This window comes from Pelodiscus sinensis, chromosome 1 (assembly GCF_052426305.1).
Source record: "Pelodiscus sinensis isolate ZL-2025 chromosome 1, ASM5242630v1, whole genome shotgun sequence".
Classification (NCBI taxonomy): domain Eukaryota; kingdom Metazoa; phylum Chordata; order Testudines; family Trionychidae; genus Pelodiscus; species Pelodiscus sinensis.
Window position 1 is genome coordinate 83,033,047 of NC_143052.1, and position 20,818 is coordinate 83,053,864.

Sequence of the window (20,818 nt, forward strand, 5' to 3'; positions counted from 1 at the left end):
TAAGCTCCTTGTGTCAGTAGTGCTTGTCCTCACAAAGAGCACTTTCACCGATTTAACTGCAGTTGTGGGTAAGGATGTTCAGGACTAGTCGATTTCCCCCCCTCCCTTGCTGCCTCTATCAGATAGAGGCAGCAAAGAGGGAGGGGGAGAAGGGGTACTTCAAAGTGGAAGCACCACACAGGTGAGCTGGGTATCATCTGTGTGGCGCTGCTGCTTTGAAACCCCCAGGCAGCATTTCAAAGGGGCAGCCGCTGCACAGCTGACCTGTGGCTCAGCTGTGCAGCGCTGCCCCTTTAAAATGTGAAAGTGCCACGGGGCCCGGGATCAGCTGGGGAGTCCCCAGCTAACTCCAGGCTCCACGTCACTACCTGTTTGAAACGCCGAGGTGGCATTTGAAAGGGGCAGTGCAGCACAGCTGAGCCAGGATCGGCTGTGCAGCACTGCCCCTTTGAACACCGCTTCAGCATTTCAGAGTGGCAGCCACACAGATGATCCCAGGCTCAGCTGTGCAGTGCTGCTTCTTTGAAACATCTAGGCAGCGTTTTAAAGGGGCAGCACCGCAAAACTGAGCTGAGGTTCAGCTGTGGGCACTGCCCCTTTGAATGCCACATTGGCGTGTAGAAGAGGCAGCCACACAGCCGATCCTGGGTTCAGCTGTGCTGCGCAGCGCCTTTGAAAAGCCGAGGCGGTGTTTTAAAGGGGCAGTGCCGCACAACTGAGCTGGGGATCATCTGTGCAGTGCTGCCCCTTTGAAATGCCGTCTGGGCATTTCAAAGGGGCGCCTGGGCATTTCAGAGGGGCAGTGCCATGGAGCCCAGGGTCACCTGGGGACTTTCCATCTGACCCTGGGCTCTGCGAGGCATATAGCACAACATGGAGCCCGGGTCAGTGGGGGATTTTCAGTCCACTGCTAACCCTGGGCTCCATGGCTTTGAAATGTACATTTTAGTTGTTGATTAGAAGTAACCTCTTTATAGTTTCACTTTGTTAAATGTGTTAAGATGAAAGTGCTATATAATTGCAGGATACTATGAATGCCATTTTAAGTCCCATACAAAAAGGAAACATTAGTAAATATTTTATTTATTTGGATTTAGATGAATGAACATAAAAGCATGCCTGTCCTAGACAGTAGGTGCCCTTGCCATGAATTAAAATATAGGGGACACATTTTATGTATCACAAAGAGCCCATTTAACTTATTTTTATTTGTAAAGTAGAAAGGAGAATACTCAAGAGTCATTAAAGGCAACATGACCTGACTTGTGTTTTGATGAAGACTGTTTTATTTGTCAGTCACTTCCAGTGGGAATAAAGACTGTAAGACACCGTTCCAAGATACCTGAATAATTTAATGTTCCTATACACCACCGGTTCACAGCCCGAAACAGTGGGTTGCCTTGATTTGTGTCTTCAAGTTTCAACCTGTCTTTCTTCCATTTATGGAAGCTCAGATTTTTCTTTAACATCAACATGAGGAATATGAACAAAAAGATAACTTATACAGCACACCAAGTGGTTTAGTTCCTAGCTCAACAGATTGTATTAGTCAGCTGGTAACAGTACTTTATTTCTGACTTTAATGATCATTAATTAACGTTGTCATTAGTATTGATTTAAATGTGTGCAATCAGGAGCTGAAAACTCAGGAGGATGAAAGTACAGTAGTTTTAAAAAGTACATTGTCCTTAAAACAAAAACTTTATCTTGAAATAAATATTTTTTCCCCTACACTGTGCTTTCAATACACTGAGAGCAGAGGTTCTAGTCTAAATTAAGAATCCATCTGACCACTCAAGAATAGTTCAAAGGCCATTGTTTATAACACAGCTATTGCTTCAACTCATTACCAACAGCACTTTTTCTTTTACCTTTCTTCATATTAAATGACTAGGGAGTTATTTGCAACACAATTTTTGCAGCACTACAGCTTGAGAGATGCTACTTGTTTTCAGTGATATAGTAAACTTCCGATAATCCGGCACCTTTAGAACCCAGGGGGTGCCGGATTATCAGAAATGCCGGACTATCGGAAGGGGGGGCTATGAGGAGTCTGGGGTGGGGGGGGAGATGCCAACTCAGACTCCTTTAACCCCCCCCCCCCTTCCCGATAGTCCGGCTCTGCCCCAGGCATCCCCGATTCAGCCGCTGCTGGTCAGTTTCAGCAGTGGCTGAATCTGGGACGCCTGGGGCAGAGCTGCTGGGGTGCTGCCAGGTTGGTCCGGTAGTGCCGCCCTTCAGCGCTGCGAGACCAACCCAGCAGCACCCCAGATGCTCTTGGGGTTGACTGGGACAGAGCAGCTGGGGTGCTGCCAGGTTGGTCCCGCAGCGCCAAGGGGCGGCGCTACGGGAACAACCCAGCAGCACCCCAGCTGCTCTTGGGGATGCCTGGGACAGAGCAGCTGGGGTGCTGCTGGGTTGGTCCCGCAGCGCTGAGGGGCGGGCGCTACGAGACCAATCCTGCAGCACCCCAGCTGCTCTGCCCCAGGTGTCCCCGATTCAGCCACTGCTGAAACTGACCAGAATCATCCGCTGCTCAGTTTCAGCAGTGGCTGACCTGGGGACGCCTGGGGCAGAGCAGCTGGGGTGCTGCTGGGTTGGTCCCGCAGCCCCGAGGGGCAGCACTACGAGACCAACCCGGCAGCACCCCAGCTGCTCTGCCCCCAGATTCCCCGATTCAGCTGCTGGTCAGTTTCAGCAGCGGCTGAATCGGGGAAGCCGGGCACAGAGCAGCTCCACTTGTCTGGCAGCCAGAGCACTTCCGGGTTCCTGATGGTGCTGGACCATCAGGAGTGCCGGAGCATTAGATGCCAGACCAGTGGAGTTGTACTGTATTTCTATATGGACAGTCTGCAGCCATTGCCTTTCTGCAGCCCCTGAATGGTCTATTAGCAGTGGTTCCCAACTTGTGGAACATACAAGGGGAGAGGCTATTCTTGATTTAGTCCTAAGTGGAGCACAGGATCTGGTTCAAGAGGTAAATATAACTGGACCACTTGGAAATAGTGACCATAATGTAATAAAACCACATCCTTGTGGTGGGAAAACACCTCAGCAGCCCAACACTGTAGCATTTAATTTCAGGAAGGGGAACTACACAAAAATAAGAAGGTTAGTTAAACAGAAATTAAAATATACGGTGACAAAAGTAAAATCTCTGCAAGCTGCATGGCAACTTTTCAGAGACACCATAATAGAAGCCCAACTTAAATGTACACCATAAATTAAAAAACACAGTGTAAGAACCAAAAAAGTACCACCATTGTATAATAACCAAATAAAACAAGCAGAGGGAGATTTTAAAAAAATCTTTTAAAAAGTAGAAATCAAATTCTAGTGAGGAAAATAGAATGGAGCATAAACTTTGTCAAATTAAATGTAAAAATATAATAAGACTAGCCAAAAAGGAGTTTGAAGCATAGCTAGCCAAAAACTCAAAAAGTAATAGTAAAATGTTTTTAAGTACATCAGAAACAGGAAGCCAGCTAAATAACCAGTGGGGCCCTTGAACGATTGAGATGCTAAAAGAGCACTCAAAGGTGATAAAGTCATTGCAGAGAAGCTAAATGAATTCTTTACTTCTGTCTTCAAGGCTGAGGATATTGGGGAACTTCCCAAACCTGAGTGATTCTTTTTAGGTGACAAATCTGAGGAATTGTCCCAAATTGAGATGTCATTAGAGGAGGTTTTGGAACAAATTGATAAACTTAACAGTAACAAGTCACTGGGACCAGATGGCATTCACCCAAGAGTTCTGAAAGAACTCCAGTGTGAAATTGTGGAATTATTAACTGTGGTTTGTAACCTATTCTTGTAACCTATCAGCTTCTGTACCTAATGACTGGAAGATAGTTAATATGACGCCAATATTTAAAAAAGGCTTTACAGGTGATCATGGCAATTACAGACCAGTAAGTCTAACATCAGTACTGGACAAATTAGTTGAAACCATAGTCAAGAATAAATTTGTCAGACATATAGATGAATATATAACAGAGAAGCTTCCAGATCACAGGCCCTGGTTCTCATGGGAGACTTTAGTCACCCCGACATCTGTTGGGAGACCAATACAGCAGTACAAAGACAATCCAGGAAGTTTTTGGAGGATGTTGGGGATAACTTCTTGGTAAAAGTGCAGAAGGAACCGACCAGGGGCTATGCACAGCTTGACCTGCTGTTCACAAACAGGGAGGAACTAGTAGGGGAAGTAGAGGTGGGTGACAACCTGGGAAGCAGTAATTCCGAGATGGTAGATTTCAGGATCCTGACCAAAGGAAGAAAGGAGAGAAGCAAAATACACAGCCTGGACTTCAGAAGAGCAGACTTTGATTTCCTCAGAGAACTGATAGGCAGGATTCCCTGGGATGATTACATGAAGGGGAATGGAGTCCAGGAGAGCTGGCAATAATTTAAAGAAGCCTTATTAAAGATGCAGGAAAAAACCATCCCGATGTGGAAGTAAGAAAAGCAAATATGGTAGGCGACCACATTGGCTTACCGGGGAAATCCTTGGCGAACTTAAACACCAAAAGGAAGCTTACAAGAAGTGGAAGCTTGGACAGATGACTAGGGAAGAGTATAAATACATTGTTCGAGAATGCAGGGGTGTTATCAGGAAGGCGAAAGCGCAATTGGAAATGCAACTAGCAAGAGATGTGAAGGGTAACAAGAAAGGTTTCTACAGGCATGTTACCAATAAGAGGGTGATCAGAGAAAGTATGGAGTCCTTACTGGATGAGAGAGGTAACCTAGTGATAGATGATGTGGAAAAGTTGAAGTACTCAATGCTTTCTTTGCATCTGTCTTCACAGACAAGGTCAGCTTCCAGCTTAATGCACTAGGCAGCATGCTATGGGAAGGAGGTGGACAGCCCATGATGGGGAAAGAACAGGTTAGGAACTATTTAGAAAAGCTAAAATACTTAATCCATGGGTCCAGATTTAATGTATCTGAGGGTAGTGAGGGAGTTGGCAAATGTCATTGTAGAGCCTTTGGCCATTATCTTTGAAAACTCCTAGAGATTGGGAGAGATCCCAAATGATTGGAAAAAAGCAAGTGCAGTGCCCATCTTTAAAAAATAGAAGGAGGACAATCCAGGGAACTACAGACCAGTCAGCCGTACCTCAGTCCCCGGAAAAATCATGGAAGGGATCCTCAGGGAATCCATTTTGAACCCCTAGAAAGAGGGGAAAGTGATCAGGAATAGTCAGCATGGATTCACGAAAGGCAAGTCATGCCTGACCAATCTGATTAGCTTCTATGATGAGGTAACTGGCTCTGTGGACATGAGGAAGTCAGTGAATGTGATATACCTTGACTTTAGCAAAGCTTTTGATACAATCTCCCACAATATTCTTGCCAGCAAGTTAAGGGAGTATGGATTAGATAAATGGACTGTAAGAAGAATAGAAAACTGGCTAGACTGTCAGCCCCAATGATTAGTGGTCAATGGCTCGATGTCAGGTTGGTGGTCAGTTTCCAGCAGAGTGCCCTAAGGATCGGTTCTAGGCCCGGTTTTGTTCAACATCTTTATTAATGATCTGGATGAGGGGATGGGCTGCACTGCACCCTCAGCAAGTTTGCAGATGACACTAAGCTGCAGGAGAGGTAAATACGCTGGAGGGCAGGGATATGGTCCAAGTGATGGTCCAGGGATATGGTCCAGATATGGTCCAATTCTCTAATCTATTAGAGATGAGAGAATTGGGCCAAAGAAATCTGATGAGGTTCAACAAAGACAAGTGCAGAGTCCTGCACTTGGGACTGAAGAATCCCAAGCATTGTTACAGAATGGGGACCAACTGGCTAAGTAGCAGTTCTGCAGAAAGGAACTTGGGATTACAGTGGATGAGAAGATGAATATAAGTCACCAGTGTGCCATAGTAGCCAAGAAGGTGAATGGAATATTAGGTTGCATTAGGAGGAGCATTGCCAGCAGATCTAGAGAAATGATTATTCCCCTTTATTTGGCTCTGGTGAGGCCATATCTGGACTATTGGGTCCAGTTCCCAGCCCCCCACTACAAAAAGTATGTGGATGCATTGGAGAGGGTCCAGTGGAGAGCAACCAAAATGATTAGGGAGCTGGAGCACTGAGGGATTTGGGTTTGTTTAGTCTGGAGAAGCGAAGAGTGAGGGGAGATTTGATAGCAGCCTTCAACTTCCTGTAGGGAGGTTCCAAAGAGGATGGAGAAAGTCTGTTAACAGTAGTGACAGACGGCAGAACAAGGAGTAATGGTCTCAAGTTACCGTGGGGGAGGTCTAGGTTGGATATTAGGAAAAACTATTTCACTAGGAGGGTGGTGAAGCACTGGAATGGGTTACCTAGGAAGGTGGTGGAATCTCAATCCCTAGAGGTTTTTAAGTCCTGGCTTGACAAAGCCCTGGCTGGGATGATTTAGTTGGGATTGGTCCTGCTTTGGGTAGGGGGCTGGACTCAATAACCACCTGAGGTCTCTTAAAGCCCTATGATTTTATGATTCTAGCATAATTTATTAGGGGAAAGTCAACATGATTTCTGTAAAGGGAAATCATGCCTTACTAATCTGCTGCAGTTCTTTGAGGGGATTAACAAACGTGCACAAGGGAGAATCAAGTGGATATAGTATACTTAGATTTCCAGATAGCCTTGACACGGTCTCGCACCAAAGGCGCTTCAGTAAAGTAAGTTGTCATGGGTTAAAAGGGAAGGTCTTTTTATGGATTCATAACTGGTTAAAACACAGGAAACAAAGGGTAGGAATAAATGGTAAGAGAGGTAACTAGTGGAGTCCCCAAGTTCTGTCCTGGGACCCATCCTATTTAACTTATTTATAAATGATCTAGAGAAAGGGGTAAACAGTGAGGAGGCAAAATTTGCAGATGATACCAAATTGCTCAAGATAGTTAAGACCAAAGCAGACTGTGAAGAGCTTCAAAAAGATCTCACCAATCTAAGTTATTGGACAACAAAATGGCAAATGAAATTTAATGTTGACAAATGTAAAGGAATACACATTGGAAAAAATAATTCCAACTATATATACAATATGATGGAGACTAATTTGGCTACAGCTACTTGAGAGAGATCTTGGAGTCATTGTGGATAGTTCTCTGAAAACATCTACTCAGTGTGCAGTGGCAGTCAAAAAAGCAAATAGAATGTTAGGAATCATTAAAAAGGGGATAGAGAATAAGGGTATGTCTACACTACAAAGTTAATTCGAACTAACAGAGGATAGTTCGAATTAACTTTAATAGGCGCTACACATACAAACCACTAACTCGAAGTTAATTCGAACTAGCGGAGCACTTAATTCGAACTAGGTAAACCTCATTCTACGAGGACTAACGCCTAGTTCGAATTAAGTAGTTCGAATTACGGGCTGTGTGGCCACTTAATTTGAACTAGTGGGAGGCTAGCCCTCCCCAGCTTTCCCTGGTGGCCACTCTGGGCACCACCAGGGAAACTCTTCTGCCCCCCTCCTGGCCCTGGAGCCGTTAAAGGGGCATGGTCTGGCTACAGTGCCCGTGCCAGGTGCAAGCCTGCCAGCACCCAGCCAGCAGACCCTGCACCTGGCACGGCACGAGCCAGCCACCCGCTGCTACCCAGCCCTCCGCCTCTTCCCGGGACCAGGCTGGCGGCTCCCAGGAGCCTGCCCGGGGACGCAAGAGGCGGTCGCCCGCTTGGTCTAGTGCGGAGATTGTGGACCTCATCGAGGTTTGGGGGGAAGCCTCCAACATCTACGACCTCCGCACTAGGCACAGGAAAGTGGCCATCTAGGGCAGGATAGCTGCCAGCCTGGCCACCCAGGAGCAGGTTTGCATGAAAATCAAGGTGGTCCAGTGAGACCCCTGAGCCCTGAGCTTAGAACATAAAAACGTAAGAACGGCCATACTGGGTCAGACCAAACATCCATCTGGCCCAGTAGCCTGTCTGCCGACAGCGGCCCACACTAGGTACCCTGGAGGGGATGGACCGAAGATAATGACCAAGCCATTTGTCTCGTGCCATCCATCTCCAGCTTTCCACAAACAGAGGCCAGAGACACCATTTCTACCCCCTGGCTAATACCACTCCATGGACCCAACCTCCATGAATTTATCTAACTTCTCTTTAAACTCTGTTATAGTTCTAGCCTTCACAGCCTCCTGCAGCAAGGAGTTCCACAGGTTGACTATTTATTTGCTTTGTGAAGAAGAACTTTCTGTTGTTAGTTTGAAGCCTGCTACCCATTCATTTCATTTGGTGTCCTCTAGTCCTTCTATTATGGGAACTGGTGAAGAACTTTTCTTTATGCACCCTCTCCACACCACTCATGCTTTTATAGACCTCTATCATATCCCCCCTCAGTCTCCTCTTTTCTAAGCTGAGAAGTCCCAGTCTCTTTAGCCTCTCTTCATATGGGACCTGTTCCAAACCCCTGATCATTTTAGTTGCCCTTTTCTGAACCTTTTCCAAGGCCAAAATATCTTTACTGGGGTGAGGAGATCACATATGTACACAGTACTGAAGATATGGCGTACCATAGTTTGATACTTCCCCTCCTCCCTCTTCCCCTGGCTTCCCCCTTCCAGCTCCCTCCTCCCAGGTTTCCTCCTCCCCTCTCCCACCCTCTCTCTTCCCCTCTCCCACCTCCTTTTCCCAGTCTCCCCGAGTTTTGTTCAATAAAGAGAGCTTCTATTTTATACATCAGGAAGGGGGGCTAGGGAGGGGTAAGAGGAAGGAGGAAAGGGAGGAATGGGGTATGGGCCCCCGATGGGAAGGACTGGGGTGGCTCTGTGGGCTCCTCGAGGTGGAAGCTCTCCTGCAGCCCCCCGATTGACCCCCCCCCCAGATGGCAGCCTGCAGCAAGTGCAGTCAGGCTGAAGGCCGAATGCTGTGATGTGCCGAGTGTGGGCATTCAGGGCACTCCAAGCCAGGACTGTTTTGCTGTCCCTCATCGAGTTAGACAAGAGAGTGGGGAACCCCTTAGAACTGTCTGTCCGGGGTGGGGGTCGGGTGCCTTTAACCACAGCCCTCGGCTAGCCTGAGACAGCAGCTCCACGCTCTAAGTCCTAATCTGATGCCCTGCCGGCACTGCTTCTGGCCAGCCTTAACCTCGGTTCAGGGTCCACTCAATGTGGACATGCTAGTTCGAATTAGTAAAATGCTAATTCAAACTAGTTTTTAGGTCTAGATGCACTAGTTCAAATTAGCTTAGTTCGAATTAACTAATTCAAATTAAGTTAGTTCGAATTAGTGCTGTAGTGTAGACATACCCTGAGATAGAGAATATCTTATTGCCTCTATATAAAACCATGATGGTATGACCACATCTTGAATACTGCGTCCAGTTGTGGTCGCCTCATCTAAAAAAAGATATATTGGCATTGGAAAAGGTTCAGAAAAGGGCAACAAAAATAATTAGGGGTTTGGAACGGGTCCCATATGAAGAAAGATTAAAAAGACTTGGACTTTTCAGCTTAGAAAAGAGGAGACTAAGGAGGGATATGATAGAAATCTATACAATCATGACTGGTGTGGAAAAAGGTGAAGAAGGAAAAGGTATTTACTTATTCCCACAATATAAGAACTAAGGGTCACCAAATGAAATGAATAGGCAGCAGGTTTAAAACAAACGAAAGGAAGTTTTTCTTCACTCAGTGCACAGTCAACCTGTGGAACTCCTTGCCAGAGAATGCGATGAAGGCTAGGACTTTAACAGGGTTTAAAATGGAGCTAGATAGATTCATGGAGTTTAGGTCCCTCCATGGCTGTTAGCCTCTGTTTGTCTGAAAATGAATGACAGGGTAGGGATCACGTTGTGTTTCCTCCCTCCGGGGCATGTGGTATTGGCCACTGTCGGCAGACAGGATACTGGGCTAGATGGACTGTTGGTCTGAACCAGTACGGCTCTTCTTATGTTCTTATGATAGACAAGCCTGAAGTTACTTCAGCACTTGTGGTCCTATTATCTACCAGGGACAATGTCAGTGGCCACCCCTTCTTCATAAAGCAAAGTATTTCTTTGAACAAATCCAGTACAGAGAAAACACATCTTGAAAGCGATAATACAACATATATGCATGCTTGACTTTCTAGTTGCCACCCATCTTCCTCTTAGAGACCATGGCAGGTTTTAAAAATCCTCTTTCATAGGGGTTTGTCCTCTAGGTTAAAGTCTTATGCCAGTGCCTTGTAACCTTCTTTTCTGTAGCAGGTTTTCTACTTTGTTCTCTTTTTGGTTCTTTATCTTCATAGCCTCCTTAAATCCTAGCATAATCAGTCTATGCAGTCTGTTCCAGGTCATGGCAATTTGCAGATTTGTTTACTTGTCTAAAGATTTGCCACAATTACCCCCTAGTGCTGTTAGTTCTTCTAGTTCATTTATGCTTAGTAACTACCCTGGCCCCCACTGTTACTGCATAGCTTAACTTGCTTCAAGAAAGTAGTTAACTTCTTTCTGCAATACAAAGTGAGAGGGGAAACTAAGTAACACATATTCTTTCATAAAAATAAATTGGAAGTTTTCTTCTTTTCCACGTCAAGCAATGAGTTGGTTTTATTTTAAAAAAAAAGTCTCGTGGAACTGACAGGCTCATTAATTGGGTGTCTAAAGTTTTTCTCTTGAGTTGCTACATCAAGTCAATGTTACACTGTCTTTCAGAACAAATGTCAAATCTATGCACTTGGCTATCCTGCCTGTAACCGTTAGACCATAGCCTATCCCAGTACAGGCAGTCCCTGAGTTATGCGGATCCGACTTATGTCGGATCCGCAGTTACGAATGGGGTTTGCTGCCCGTCTCCCTGGTCTGCAGGAGACCAGCAGACCAGGGAGACGGGAAGCAAAGCCTCTGAGGACGCCGGCAGCGGGACAGCTGCGGCGCGTCTGGGCTGTCCGCTGCCCGCGTGCTCCGCGGCTTTGCTCCACGTCTCCCCAGACCAGGGAGACGGGGAGCAAAGCTGGGGAGCCCGCGGGCAGCGGACAGCCTAGACGCGCCGTGGCTGTCCCGCTGCCGGCGTGCTCCGCGGCTTTGCTCCACTTTGCTCCCCGTCTCCCTGGTCTGCTGATGTCCAGCAGACCAGGGAGACGCGGAGCAAAGCCGCGGAAGACCCGGGCGGCGGGACCGCGGTGCGTCTCGGTCCCCCGTCCGCGTCTCCCTGGTCTGCTGGGGGGGGGGGGTACAGCTAGTACGCCCCCCCCCCCCCCCCCAGCAGTCCAGGCTTTTCTCCGGATGCCTGTGGTGGAGCAGCTGGGGCACTGCCGGCTGGTCCCGCAGCGCCGCTCTGGGCGCTACTGGACCAACCCGACAGCACCCCAGCTGCTCTGCCCCAGGTGTCCTGATTCAGCCGCTGCTGGTCAGTTTCAGCAGCGGCTGAATCAGGACGCCAGGGGCAGAGCAGCTGGGGTGCTGGTGGATTGGTCCAGTAGCGCCGAGGAGCGGCGCTACTGGAGCAACCCACCAGCACCCCAGCTGCTCTGCCCCAGGCGTCCCCAAGTCAGCCGCTGCTGAAACTGACCAGCGCTGACTACAGGAAGCCTGAGGCAGAGTTGCTCTGCCCCGGGCTTCCTGGAATCAGCCGCTGATCAGTTTCAGCAGCAGCTGACTTGGGGACGCCTGGGGTTCTTTAGTTGAATCTGTATGTAAGTCGGAACTGGCGTCCAGATTCAGCCTGTTGAAACTGATCAGAGGCTGATTCCAGGAAGCCCGGGGCAGAGCAACTCTGCCTCTGGCTTCCTGTAGTTAGCCACTGGTCAGTTTCAGCAGCGGCTGAATCTGGACGCCAGTTCCGACTTACATACAGATTCAATTTAAGAACAAACCTACAGTCCCTATCTTGTACGTAACCCGGGGACTGCCTGTACTATTAACAGATTAGGAATTCTAATTTTTTGTGATTTTAAGGAAATGTTTTTGATTATTCGCTTGGGTTAGTAGTTATTTGAAATCTGTGTGGATAGGGAGTCTGTCCCTAATTAGAGGCCTACAATTCATACATGAACCTGAAAGCCGGGTTTTAGGTTGTGTGTGATGTAGCCTGGAGATACAGGTATATGATGCCTAGTGTTAATCTGAGGTGGAGTTTCTGGAACAGTTACTGCAATGGTCATTACTGGGCCTCAGTACCTTTAATATCTATGTCCACTAGGTGAGCCTCAATCTCTCTCTTCCAGTTGTGGCACATGCATAGGTAAAAAACAGGTCCTCATTCGCAGTCCTTTTTACTTTAGGTTCTTTAGATCATTTGATCCTGCTAGATTCTCCTCTTATTCTCAAGGAGGGAGGGAATCTTTCACACTCGGGCTATGTACAGACTGTGGATTTTTTCGGAAAAAGGTACACAAATGGCATTCCACAATTTATGTACCTTTTCTGATTATTTTTTTGGAAAAGGCTTTTCCAAAATTTGGCCCATCTAAACCGTGCAAAATTTCGGAAAAGCCTCCTCTTTCGGAAGAGTCGTTCTTGTGAAATGAGGAAGACAGGGCTTCCAAAAGAGCATGTCTGCTCTTCCACAAAAAATGTCCCATAACCTCAGACAGCAACTACAACCTTCAGATCAGATGGCTAACTCTAATTTCACTTGCTTTAAAATGTAGCATGTATAGCACCTTGGAATGAAGGACTCAATGAGAGCTTTATTTTACCTTCTTATATATAGGCAAATTGTTCAAGTGACCAGAAACAGATATCCCATCCCGTTACTATACTCTGAAGTTGAACCTGATAGAAGAAGTGAAATTTACTTTCAGTTACAAGGAATTTGATTTAGCAAGAGAAACTGAAGCAGAAATAAATAAATTGTTGTTTCTTTTATATTTGTAATTTCGGTTTTCTATTCCTTTTAGCAAGGCATCCTGTCAAAACTAGCTGAGCTCTTTAAAAACTCATTTCCTTTTTCACCATGTAAGAAAAAAGATGATCTACTCCACCGATTGGTAAGTATTTTTTTATTTTCTTCCCCAATCCTGCATCTCCCTGTCTTCTACACCTCTCCTTGGTCTATATTAGATATGTTAAATATCGGTTATTTGAATAGTTGAGTAACCTCATGAATTCTTATTGGTTACTTGACTATACTATGGTCCCCAATGGTGGGGCCAGCAGCCAGTGCACTCTGGCTCCGCTCCTGAGGAGTCCCCTGCCACTCTGCGCTGCCTCTGTATCAGAGGCAGGGTACCAGGTGGGAGCTGGTCCACGAGGGGAGCCAGTTTAAAAACCAGCTACCCTCACGGACTGGCTGCCTGTCGCCCTGTGCTGCTGCCTCTGATACAGAGACAGCAGCGTGGGGTGGCAGCAGCCCCTGTCCGGGAGGAGTGGGGGTCTGAACTCCTGGACCCGGCACAAGCTGAAAATGAGCCAGGCTGTTTGCCCACATGGGTCCTAATGCACTTTAAATATAGAGCCACAGTGAGGGTAGGTTCGGGACACAGCACGAGCCAGGAGTAAGCCGGGCTGCTGGCCAGCCTACTAAAAACTTTACTGGCGGGGGAGTGAAAAAGCATATAATCTATACCACTAACCTATAAGCTTTTGCTTATTGGTTATCCACGACACTATTACATCCCTAGTCTATATTTTGCCTCATTCAGTGCCAGTCAGCAAGACTGACCAGTTGGGACTTGACATATTCTTTAAAATTCATCAGTTTTGGAGGAACATGCAAAGCTCACTACATGCAAAATGAAGAGTTTTGAAATGCAGCGTAAAGGTTTTTAAATGTAGATGAGCTAATTTTACCTTAGGAAAGCTTGACAAAAAATGAAGATGTTATTTAAAACTGAAAAGACTGAATATAGTGTCTTGTCTTCTTGATCCAGTTCAGTTGTACAAAAAAGTTAAGGACAGAACACCATACCATATATGTATTGCTTCCTAACAATTCAGATCTGGCTTCTAGTGTAAAGCTACTTGCTTACTTGAGAAATTGCTCTTCTGATCATTTATATGAATGAGGCTTCCAATTTGTCACTTGGTTCTGAGCATCTCTTTCATGATGGAATCTGGGAAAACACATAGGGCCCAAATCACCTCTGTACCAGAGCTGAACATGGCATAGAGATTACAGGAATGGTTTAAATGTAACTTTGTACTACCTTTGCATCTTCTCTTTCCTAGGGCACATCTCAGCTACTAACACTTGTTATAACATCATAAGGTCCAACATAACTTGCGGCCAGTTGCCTCTGGCCCCTCATTTTGACTTCACCTGATAAGTTTAACTCCTGGCGTGCCCTTTGCACCATGGGTTCCAACTGGAACCAGGTGCATAGGTAGCCATCTATCAGCACAGGATGCCCACCGCACTGAACAATTATCTGTGGGCCAGATCCACTGGCATTGTGGTCCGTTGACTAAGCTAAAGCTGGCATAAAGGGTCCAAGATGCAGACATGGATTAGGTCCACATTTCCTTTCACTCAGAGACTTGGCATCTGACCATTTCATATGTAGCAGGAGGAACACAGGGCAGTTGTTTCATACTTTATGTTTTTACTGAAATAGTTGTGGATCATTCCTGACACTGCAGAACTAGCAGTGTCTGATTTCTCACTATCATTATTTCATTGTGTGAATGACATAAGAATGCTGTCCTTAAATACAGCCTTAAGAAAAACTGGGAAGGAGTTCTGCTGCATGAAGAAAGAAGAATGGTCATATCCTTCCTGGAGTCCTGAAAGATCTGCCAGTTCCATCCCAACCCCTCATAATAACCACTCCCACAGCCTAGGAGATCAAGATTTCCTTTGAAGGCTGGCAACACTGATTTTGAACTGCCCAAGAGATAAAGGAACTCTTTTTCCTGTCCCCACATAAGCTGCATATGCTACCTCCACAGCCATCTGGTTTTTGAAAAGGTCTTGAGGCTCTCTCCTGGAGACTCCTATTGCAGGCAGGGATTCTGATTCTAGTCAGCTGACTTTGTTTGTCACCTGGTCCATGGCCAGTTTTTGTAACTGACTGATTTTTACAATCTCTATCTTAATATCTTTTTGCTGGGCTAATGAAAGATGCTATAAAAGAAAGCGACATTCATTTAAGTGCAACAGACTTTTCAGGTTGTAGCTGGAGTTCAATTCTTCTGGTATATTCTAATGCCTACAATCATTCCTATAGAATTACATTATACAATCTGTAGCATGTTTCTAATTCAGCCACATTGTCCTCATTTAGGATCAGGTCACAAGTTCAATGCAAGCAGATTTTAGAATTAAATAAATTTAAGAGAAGTGGTATACCCAATTGTAGTGCATCTAAAATGCTGAACTCTTCAGAACTATACACACTAAAGATTTGCTATTTTTTAACAATTTAATCTCTATTAATGCCCTATTTTTCTTTCACTCATTCATATTAAGGATGTTGGCTTTCGATTGGACTCTCTCTATACCATCCTGCAACAGGAAGTTCTGCTACAGGAGGATGTGGAGCTGATTGAGCTACTCGACCCCAGTATCCTGTCTGCAGGGCATTCCACGCAACAGGAAAATGGACACCTTCCAACACTACGCTCCCTAGCGACTCCTAATATTTGGTACTGTCCAGAAAATGGCTATGACTATGACTATTTAGATATACTGATGGGGAAACTAACAGCAAGCTCTTAGCATAAAAGATTTTACCCAAGTCCTTGTTTAGGTTATTTGCCTTTCCTTTAGTCTGCCAGGCCCAGATTTTTTAACTTCCTGAGCACACAGAAAAAAACATTTTTTCCTCAGGCTTTTAAGAATAGGCTGGGTTGAAGGCTGGTGAGTAGTTACATGTAGTCCTTTGTATTACATGGTCTGTTTTAATGTATGCATGATGGTCACTTATGGCTGTTTTGACATATTTTATTAAATAAATAAAGTGATTGATTAGTTCTTGAACTTCTGAAGTTAAGTTCTGCCGGATTTAGTACATATCTAGTGTAAGCACACTGACCTGGAAACTGGATTTCCACTTTCCAGTTGAAAAGTTGTTATGGTATTTTTAAACAATTTGTTTGGTATTTTTAAACAATTTAAAGTTAAACAATTTGTTGGAACCTCTCACATTGCGGTTTTGGATTTCTTCAGGCCACGCTTTCGACTTCATTGGAAATTTTAAAAGATTAATTTGTATTCCACTTCTAATGTGTCTCAAAAATGAAGTGATGAGGCAGGTCTGGAGAATTTGCCACCATATGGCAAAGCACGGGGCTCTTGTACATTTCAAAGGAGGAATGTGGAACACCATGTGCAGCCCAGTACCAGTGGGAAGTCCCACTGACTCTGGGCTACATACGGGTGTGCCAGCTTTTAAATGTACAGGAGTCCCCAGTACTCTCTGCATTTCAAAGCAGAAGCACACTCATGAAGCCCAGGGTCAGTGGGGAACTCAGACTCCCCCGCTGAACCCAGGTTCCGTGTTGCGCTGCCGATTTGAAATGCTATCCAGAGCCCGGGGTCAGCTGAGAACTCCCAGCTGTCTGTGGGCTCCACATGGCATTTCCCCATAACCTGGGGTCAGCTGGGGAGGAGTCCTGGGATCAGCTAGGGAGTCCCCAGCTGACCCCAGGCTCCAGGCTGCACTGCCGCTTTAAAACGCCGAGGCAGCATTCAAAGGGGCAGTGCTGCACAGCTGAATTGGGCTCAGTTGTGTGGCGCTGCCCTTTGAAATACTCCCTCTTTCCCCAAGAGGCAGCATGGGGGGGAATCGACTAGTTGACTGACTATCCAATAAGCATTTGCTTATCAGATAGTCGACTAGTCTTTAACATCCTTAGTTTGGATAGCATTCATGCTGCTAGAGATGTAGACATCAGCGAGAAGTATTTAATTGCAACACAGGGCAGCAAGAAGTCTATTAGAGATAGCAGACAAGTGTTGTTTATAAAAGTTGTCTACCCTTTTGCCTATGACTCTGTCCTCCTAGAGATGATTTTGTTTCCAGAATATTTTTTAACCCTATACAATGCTTTCTTTAACCCTGAGCGTCTGCTAAAAACAGTAAATAGTGTGAAAGAATTATGTACTATGCATATTGAAATTGGTTCTTATTGTTGATCTCTGTATTTGTATCTCTTTTGGGTTTGCCTGACAGCTGTGGTCACCAACAAGTCGATGACAATCGACTAGTCGATAGCAGGGGCACTGCCAGTCAATTGCAAGGCAGTGTTCCCAGGCCCCTCTTAATCCCCCCACTCCCAACAAGGAGCCCGCCCTGGCGTGACAGTCTCCCGCAAAAATGGAGCTAGCTTCGGCTTCCTGCAGTATGCGGGGAAATCCCAAGGCTTCGTGCCAGATCCAGCTTCTCAGCATGCTTCCTGAGAAACCGGATCTGGCATAGAGCCTTGGGACTTCCCCGCCCCTTCCCCCCACCGCAGGAAGGAAGGAAAGCAGAATGGGGAAGGAAGGGAAGACAAGAAAGCGTGCGCTCCACCCCTACCCATAAAAGCATGCACGCTTTCTTGTCTTCCCTTCCTTCCCCATGCTTGGCAGGGCATCGGGGGAGGGGGGTAGTTAAGATGGCAGCACAGGATCCGGAGCAGCTGGATTTCTTAAAGAAACCACACATGCGCTTCTTCCAGCGTTGCCTGAAGACCCCCAGGTATCGGCTGAGCTGCTCCTATCCCCTCCCCCTGGCCTGACCCCCAGCAGCACCCTGCCCAGACACCATCCAGCACCCTGTCCTCTGCCCAGACACCATCTAGCACCCTGCTCCTCTCCCCTGGCCAGACACCCATCCCCAGCTTCTCCTGTACCCTACTTTCTACCCAGATTCTGCATCCCCATTTCTTTCCCAACTCACTGACAGCCATGTCATGCACAGTGGATACCTCATTTTTGGCCCCACCCCAGAGTGTAGAGGAGCCCACAAAATCCACTAACCCTGGAACCCCAGAAGAGTTCATCTGTTCTGAGGACTTGAATCTCAGTCCTACCTACTCTCCTCATGGGGCTGGAGTGTCAGGGGAGTGAGGTGTCTCAGTTGGGGCCAGATCAGTGAGGTTTGGGTGGTTTTGGAGGGTTGTTTCTTTGCATCTCACTTGTGTGGTTTCCGACTGATTTTTCTGTGGGTCAGTGGCCCCTGACCCAAAACAGGTTCCCCACTCTTCCCATAAATAAAGACAGTGCTGAAACATTTTGTGTTGTACATAATACTTTATTTAAAAATTAAGCCTGGGCAACAAGCCCCAAATTAGGGCCAAGGCCCCATCAGGCCGCAGCATCAGAATGCACCCCCATGCTCCAACCCTGAGCCCATCATACACCTGAACCCCCTGCCCTGAGCTCCTCTCATCCCCAAACTCCTGCACCCTCCACATCCCAGTCTTCTGCCACAATACTCCTGCACCATCCACAAACCTGTGCCCTGAGCCCATTATACACTCAACACCCCCTGCCCTGAGCCCCTCATACTCTCCAACCCAAACGCTTGCACCTCCGCAGCCACAAGCCTGCAGCTTGCTCAGCACCCCAACCCTCCACCTGACCCCAACACTCTCCAGCCTGGAGCCCCTTCCTTGATCCAGCATCCCCTTCTCTACCTTCTCCTGCACTCAAATTCCCTCCCAGCGCTTGCACCGCTCACCCCTTCCCACACCCAAATGCCTCATTCACACCCCAGAGCCTGCAACTATTGTCTCAATCCAGTGAGTGTGAGTAAGGGCTGGGGACAGGAAATGATGGAGACGAGGGGAATGGAGAGGGTGGGGCCTCAAGGAAGAGTTGGGGTCTTGAGGAAGGGATGGGGAAGATCTTGGCATGCCCTGACATTTAAAAAGTGATCTTGGGCGTTAAAAAGGTTGGAGACCACTGCCTTATAGTCTTATAAGAGTGGGGATCAAACACACTGAAGTTATGCAGAGTACTATACTACAAGGCTGTGTCTAGACTGGCCACTTTTTCCAGAAAAGCAGCCACTTTTCCGGAAAAACTTGCCAGCTGTCTACACTGGCCCCTTGAATTTCCGCAAAAGCACTGACGATCTCATGTAAGATTGTCTGTGCTTTTGCGGAAATATTATGCTGCTCCCGCTCGGGCAAAAGTCTTTTTCCGAAAACCTTTTGCGCAAAAGGGCCAGTGTAGACAGCAGAGATTTGTTTTCCGCAAAAAAGCCCCGATCGCGAAAATGGCGATCAGGGCTTTTTTGCGGAAAAGCGCGTCCTGCCAATCTAGATGCGCTTTTCTGAAAATGCTTTTAACAGAAAACTTTTCCGTTAAAAGCATTTCCGGAAAATCATGCCAGTGCAGACGTAGCTCCAAGTGTTCTTTGAAAACACAAATGGTTTATAAATGGTGTTGAAGGAAGAAAGTATTGGCTTCACTAATCTATAAGTACTAAGTGGGGGGGAAGTTTTCCAGTGGAACATTTTTCCATCAGAAAATGCTGATTAGTCAAAACTAAAATGTTCTACAGGAACATATCAACTTTGATGCAATTCTACCTGATTTCCTGCCAGCATATTATCTCTACTATTTAACAGCACCAATATCCTGGATCCCAGTTTCCCCAGCAGGAGGTGGCCTGCTTCAGAGCCAGAACTTCTAAACTGTCTACTCCTCGCTATCTGCATGGTGGACTGCTGTAGAATTATAGGGCTGGAAGAGACCTCAGGAAGTCATCGAGTCCAGCCCCCTGCCCAAAGTAGGACCAAGTCCAATTAAATTATCACAGCCAGGGCTTTCTCAAGCCAGAACTTAAAAACCTCTAGGGATGGAGATTCCACCACCTCCCTAGGTAACCCATTCCAGTGCTTCACCACCCTCTTAGTAAAATAGTTTTTCCTAATATCCAACCTAGACCTCCCCCACTGTAACTTGAGACCATTGCTTCTTGTTCTATCATCCGTCACTACTGAGAGCCTCTCCCCATCCTCTTTGGAACCTCCCTAGGAAGTTGAAGGCTGCTATCAAATCCCCCCCTCACCCTTCTCTTCTGCAGACTAAACAAACCCAAATCCCTCAGCCTCTCCTCATAGGTCATGTGCTCTAGCCACCTAATCATTTTGGTTGTTCTCCGCTGGACCCTTTCCAATGCATCAACATCCTTTCTATAGTGGGGGGCCCAGAAATGGACACAGTACTCCAGATGTGGCCTCACCAGTGCCAAATAAAGGGGAATAATCACTTCTCTAGATCTGCTGGCAATGCTCCTCCTAATGTAACCCAATATTCTATTCGCCTGCTTGGCTACAAGGGCACATTGTTGACTCATATCCAGCTTCTCATCCACTGTAATTCCCAGCTCCTTGTCTGCTGAGCTGCTTCTTAGCCAGTCAGTACCCATCCTGTAACAATGCTTGGAATTCTTCCGTCCCAAGTTCAGGACTATACACTTGTCCTCGTTGAACCTCATCAGATTTCTTGTGGCCCAATCCTCTAATCTGTCCAGGTCACTCTGGACCCTATCCCTGCTCTCCAATGTATCTACCTCTCCCCCTAGCTTAGTGTCATTCGCAAACTTACTGAGGGTGCAGTCCATCTTCTTATCCAGTTCATTAATAAAGATGTTGAACAATACCAGCCCTAGAACCGATCCTTGGGGCACTCCACTTGAAACCGACTTCCAACCTGACATCGAGCCTTTGATCACTGCCCTTTGGGCCCGACAATCTAGCCAGCTTTCTATCCATTTTATAGTCCATTTATCCAATCCATACTTCCTTAACTTGCTGGCAAGAATATTGTGGGAAACTGTATCAAAAGCTTGGCTAAAGTCAAGGTATATCACATCCACTGACTTTCCAATATTCACAGAGCCAGTTACCTCATCATAGTAGCTAATTGTTGCATAAAAAAGCCTCCACTTGATTTATACATTTTCCTTTTCTGAAACTACACTAAATGTAAGGCCTAAAGATTTAAACTGCAGCTTATTGTGATCTTTG

General features: G+C 46.4%; 1 protein-coding gene across 7 annotated transcripts in view; it reads left to right on the forward strand.

Annotated features, from left to right (window-relative positions):
* VEZT (vezatin, adherens junctions transmembrane protein) overlaps nt 1-20,818 on the forward strand; it is a 126,324-nt gene that overhangs the window by 42,646 nt on the left and 62,860 nt on the right. For 6 of the 7 annotated variants that reach the window (XR_016350230.1, XR_012905188.2, XR_016350231.1 and 3 more), the window contains 2 exons: nt 12,814-12,903; nt 15,324-15,499. Coding sequence is in view for 4 of the 7 variants with exons in the window: in XM_075933499.2 (XP_075789614.2) it covers nt 12,814-12,903; nt 15,324-15,499 (266 nt within the window). In the remaining 3 variants the exon portion in view is untranslated. The remainder of the gene's footprint in view (nt 1-12,813; nt 12,904-15,323; nt 15,500-20,818) is intronic. The other variant, XM_025182230.3, reaches the window with a different exon arrangement.